This window comes from Mesoplodon mirus, assembly GCF_964341445.2.
Source record: "Mesoplodon mirus genome assembly, chromosome: 8".
Lineage (NCBI taxonomy): Eukaryota > Metazoa > Chordata > Mammalia > Artiodactyla > Ziphiidae > Mesoplodon > Mesoplodon mirus.
The window spans coordinates 30,034,615-30,039,553 of NC_138984.1; the positions used below are offsets into that span (position 1 = coordinate 30,034,615).

Below are 4,939 nucleotides of genomic sequence, written 5' to 3' on the forward strand. Positions count from 1 at the left end.
CCCCAGAAGCACTGGGAAAACTGAGGTGAAGTTAAAGTGGGGGGTAGAAGACAATGAAGCCCTCCACTTGGGCAGTGCCGAGATGGAGAGAGGGAGACGTTCTCCATCCAGTCCAGGTCACCAGGGAGGCAAGACAGGTGGAGGTGGAGGGAGCTGGGGGAGGGGGAGGGAGGGGGTGGGCACTGTCTGGACAACAGAAACACTCACAAAGGGAAGAGGGGGTGGGAGGTTCAGATGATCTGCTCCTTTACAGGTGGGCATCTCCGCTCCTAGGCTCGGGCTCCCCCCACATCAGCACTCTGCTTGAGCGTCCACCTGACATCTGGGAGTGTAAAGGTCCAGGAGTGAAGATGTGAGTTCTGAAGTCTTCTTCAGACCAAGACCTCAAGGTGGGGAGAGAAGCAGGGAGGCTCCTGATGGAGAACCTGGGGTGAGCTGTCCTGCCACATCCTCTCCAGAAGGTCCAGGCTGTGCTCTGTGGTACGGGTGAAGGGATCAGGCCGTAGAGCAAGGGCTATCTGCTTCAGTGGCAGATGCTTTCAAGGCGTTTGGGAGATGGTCTTTGCCTCCTGGAGCCCAGCCAAAGCTATGTGGATAATGTTCTGTAGCACCTCAAACTCTAGGCAAATCCCTGGAGCTCACCCTGGCAGAGGTGGCTTCATCTGTGGCCACCCAAAAGTTCTTTCCTCCAATGGGCTACAAAGTCTCAGTCAAAGTCTTGGGTGTTGGTCCTCTCCCCACCTTGAGAAGTGACAGGAATCTCTCTTCTTCCCAAGGATGAATGAAGTCAGCCCATGGCCTTTCTAGGCCACTCTGGAAATGGCCCACGGTGGGGCAGTACGAAGACTCTGGGCCCTCCTCCTTATTTCCATGAAGCATTTGGCAAGAGGCGGCAGAGGCCAGAGGCTTCTGCCAGGAACAAGGCTTGAGTGGGACACATCCATTGGGCTAAGAGGAGGCAGGAGAATGGGCAGAGGTGGGCAGGCTTCTGGAGACAGGGCTGGAGCCGCAGAAAGTGTTGAGCACTGGGCCTCCCACTTCATGACCAGGGAAATACCGAGGGGCCCAGGCTCTCCTCATGCCTCTCCTCATCCTGCTTTCCAGCTTTAAGTGGGGATGACAGTAAAGGGCAGACAAAGCTGGTGAAAGGGAAATGGATTGGGGCAGCAGAAAAGAGGGCTCTAGTCAGCTGGAAACCTCTCCCATTTACTGGCTACTCAGAGATATGGAAAAGGAGGGCAGGATGCTCCAGTGGAAGCAGGGAAGGGAGTTGAGGGAGTAGGTGAAGGGGCCCGTGGGAGAGTCCATGCCTTTGGTCAGTTCCAAGAAAGCAGGACAATGCGCCTCAGCACCTTGTCCGGGGCAGGTAGGATCCAGGAGTGCCCTGAGAATTGACAACGGAGAAGGCAATGGGGGTGAAGGGGTGAGGGGCAGGACACAAAGGGGATCACAGAAGCACTTTGCCATTTCTGTAGATTTTCAGGATACGGCCGAGTCTCTGCTTTGCTGTAGCCAGGCCCTTTTTGGGACGCTTTCCTGGTCCTGCTTGATTGCTCTGGGAGCCAACTGAAGGGCGCCGCTGGGTCAAGAAGACACCAGGGGCCATGGGTGTGGTGCTGCGGTTTGCCTGGGCCATGCCAAAGGCATTGGGACGAGCAGTACACTCATGGTCAGCAAGACTTCCTGAGAGGGCCTCTTGTTTAGGCTCAGGGGGAGGCAGGGGCGAGGAGGAGGTGAGAAGTTGGGGTGTAGTGGCCAGAGTTGGGGCTGGTACTGCCACGCTGAGATTAGGCTCTTGAGGGCGAGGCTGTTCTACCTCCTTCAACAAAGGCTTCTTCTTGATATATTTCTTCTTTGGGGCCTTCTGTAGCTCCTGCGGCGCCAACTTTGCAGCTGCTGCAGCCAAGCCTGTCTCAATGGAAGCTACCCGGGTCCCCTCACGCACAGGACAGTCCTGCTTCGGTAGAGTTGGGGTCACACGGGCTTTAGGACTCCATGGAGCATCATCTGAATTCTTCTTTTCCTTGGGTCGAGATTTCAAAGCAGGGTCATCATCGTCAGACTCCAGAGAAGGGTAAATATACTCTGCATCCTTGAAGCATGCTCCCAAGCTGTCCTGTTCATCGAGACTGGCGTTCTCCTCCTCCTCCTCGCTCTCGGTTCTCCAGTATGATGGCCGCTTGATGGGCCACTTCCCTGGGATGTGCTGGGAAGCAGGACTGCTAGACGCTGTGCCCAGCCCACTGCTGGAACTCCCACTGCTTCGGTCCTGCCCCCCGGTCCACCAGGCCTGCAGGCTGGAGGTAGCTGGCGAGGATGATGAGGACTGCGGGTTGGCCATGTACAGCATGCCCTGGATGGCCTCCTGAGTGCTGGGAGAGGCAGGGGCCTCGGTGAGGGCAGCATAGTCAGGTCCCCCCACCTGCCTGCTGGCCTTGAGCAGATCAAGAGTTCCACCAGCTCCACTCCCATTTCCAAGCTTGCCTTCGACCCCTTCTACCATGTCCTCATCTGCTGTATAGTCCTCCTCAATGTCAAACTCAACTTCTCCTGGTTCACGAACTCGGTTGGGGTCAGAGCAAGGCTTCGCACGGGGCAACTTTCGGGGAAATTTTGGTCTTATTATCAGAGTCGCCTTCTCCTTTCCCAGTCTCTCATCGATCTGCAGTTCATCATCTGAATCCAAGTCAAATTCATCCTCCATCACCTGTTCTGCCACCAGCCTAGCCTTGTCTACCTTCTTTGCGATCTTGGCTCGCCGAGACTTGGATAAGCTCTTTACTCTCTTGGCACTGCCATTAGACGTCAACAGGGCCAAGTCTGGCGAGTCATCATCTGAGTCATTCAAGCAGGTGCCAGTGATGTTGAACTTTGCTTTCTGGGAACAGCCTGTCTTCAGTGCCTGATGACTGTATGTGTCCATGAGATTATAGCTCAATTGGCCAGCAGGCCCCAAGGCTGAGCTCTCCTTGCCCTTTCGCTCTGCCTTCTTGAAGAATTCCTTGGGCTTCAGGCCTTTCTTCTTTGAACCACTTTTGGAGGGCAGTGACAGCCTGGACATGGATACTGAAGTGGAATGGGCTGGCCTGGTTAAGGGAATGGAGCCGGCTGGGAAGATCCTCTGCAGCCCAAAGATATTGCTTGTCTTCCCAACGTTCTGTCGGAAGATATCTTCCACCAGGCGAATCTCCCTAGCCAGATCTTTAATGAGCTGTACGGTCCTCACTGTCTCCGGGATCTCATCCTCGTGGTCTGGCAGAGCTTCTTTCCTTGTCCAGGCTCTAAAGGCCAAGTTCAGGGCTTTACCACCATGGACCAGGTAGGAGGCAGGGTGTCTCCTGTTTTCTCGCAAACCTCGAAAGACGTCCAGGATATGCTTTCCCACATACCAACAGATGGTCTCAAAGTTGGGGAACCTGAAGAGGTCTTCTGTGCTCAACCGCTTCTCAATCTCATAGACTTTGAGCTGCATTTCAATGTTAAGGCTGTGTAAGAAGTTCCCTCCAAAGACAAGGCAGTCCACGGGGGTCAGCACAGCATGGATCCATCCTGCAGGCATGAAAAGTGTCTGTCCTTGCTTCACAGAACACTTGTAGCACTTGTCCACCTGGTCCCCAAAGAACATCTCATTCTGGTTAGAGGAGCTGCTCCAGCACTCAAAGAGAGTCAGGTTGGCATTTGTTGGGCGGATCAGGTAGAAGATCTTCTCACCCTTGAGCACATGGTACCAGACCGAGCTGCCACCAAAGTCAATGTGAAAGTCGGTATAGCTATCCCGCACGCTCATGAGGCAGTACTTCTGCACATTGGGCCTCTCAAAGATACACTCCTCTGGCCACAAGTTCTCCACCCATGAGAGCTTCCGAACAATCTTGGGTGTCTCCACAAGGTTAGAAAGCCTGGTATCAGAGAATTCCAAACTAATGACATTGAGGACTTTCTCCCTCTTCCCGCTATAATAATACTTCACAAAATCACCAAGCTTCATCTTGCAGTCGGCCTGGCGGGTCACATCAATCACATCAATCTCTTTGTCAGAACCAACATAGTGTTCCACATCCCTCACAGTGAATGATGGTGAGGGCAGCGTCATCCCCAACCCATCCTTCTTCAAGACCAGGATGGGCACACTGAAGCTATTCTCTTCCAGGAATTCCACGCTCAGCTGACTTCCAGTGGGCTTCAGAATCACTTCATCTGAGCTGTCAAAGGTCCTACTCCGAAGCTCTCGAATGAACGTAGGGCTTCCCGTCTTCACTGGCTTCCCCTTGTGTGTATCATGGCCTTTTGAAGATACACAGCGTTTTTTCATGATGGAGGGCCCATGTAAGACCTCACAATTGGGGCAGTGGTAGAGGTCAATGTCATCAGCCTTCTCCTCTTCAACACCAACACAACTGCCATGAAACCAGTCCTGGCACATGTCACACTGGATCATGAAGCGGGTGACATCGTAAGGAAGCCGACAGAGGCAATACACCGGTCCCGAGGCCATCTTCGCCTGGCCTTGGAGCGTCCTGCGGTGGGCCCGGTTCTCAGCGTCAAAGGGAGCGGGAGGCGGCAGCACGCACTCTCTCTGCACGAAGGGAGAATCTCTTCACGCCTCTCAAACTGACAGGAACCTCCTCACGCCCCAAACCTGACAAGAACGTACTCGGTCCGGAACCCTACAGGGACCTCCTCATCCGCAAAGCCGCAGGGATTCCTCACGCCCGCGGAGCTCAGTCCCACCAAAGCGCCCGGCGGCCAGGCTCGCTCCGGAGCTGCTCAGCGCCTCGCTCAGCGAAGGTTCGGCGACGCGCACCGAATTCTGAGATCGTCATGGCAACGCGGCGAACCTTTCTCGCCTTGTTCTCGAGCCACCCGCTGGGTCGCGCGGCCCTGGCCGCCCAGCGGTGCTTCAGGGCAGCTTTCTCCACAGCTCTGCCCCGGGCCCGGC

The 4,939-nt window shown here is 55.0% G+C and overlaps 1 protein-coding gene across 1 annotated transcript; it reads right to left on the bottom strand.

Moving 5' to 3' along the window:
• Nucleotides 1–334: 334 nt before the first annotated feature.
• On the bottom strand, nucleotides 335–4,622 carry LOC309809638 (histone lysine demethylase PHF8-like). The gene has a single exon (XM_082630921.1). The coding sequence runs from the start codon at nucleotides 4,493–4,495 to the stop codon at nucleotides 1,448–1,450; it is 3,048 nt and encodes a 1,015-aa protein (XP_082487047.1). The 5' UTR covers nucleotides 4,496–4,622; the 3' UTR covers nucleotides 335–1,447.
• Nucleotides 4,623–4,939: the final 317 nt, after the last annotated feature.

Coding starts and splice junctions, on each gene's coding strand:
- LOC309809638 (XM_082630921.1), bottom strand. CDS start 4,495: ATGGCCTCGGGACCGGTGTATTGCCTCTGTCGGCTTCCTTACGATGTC.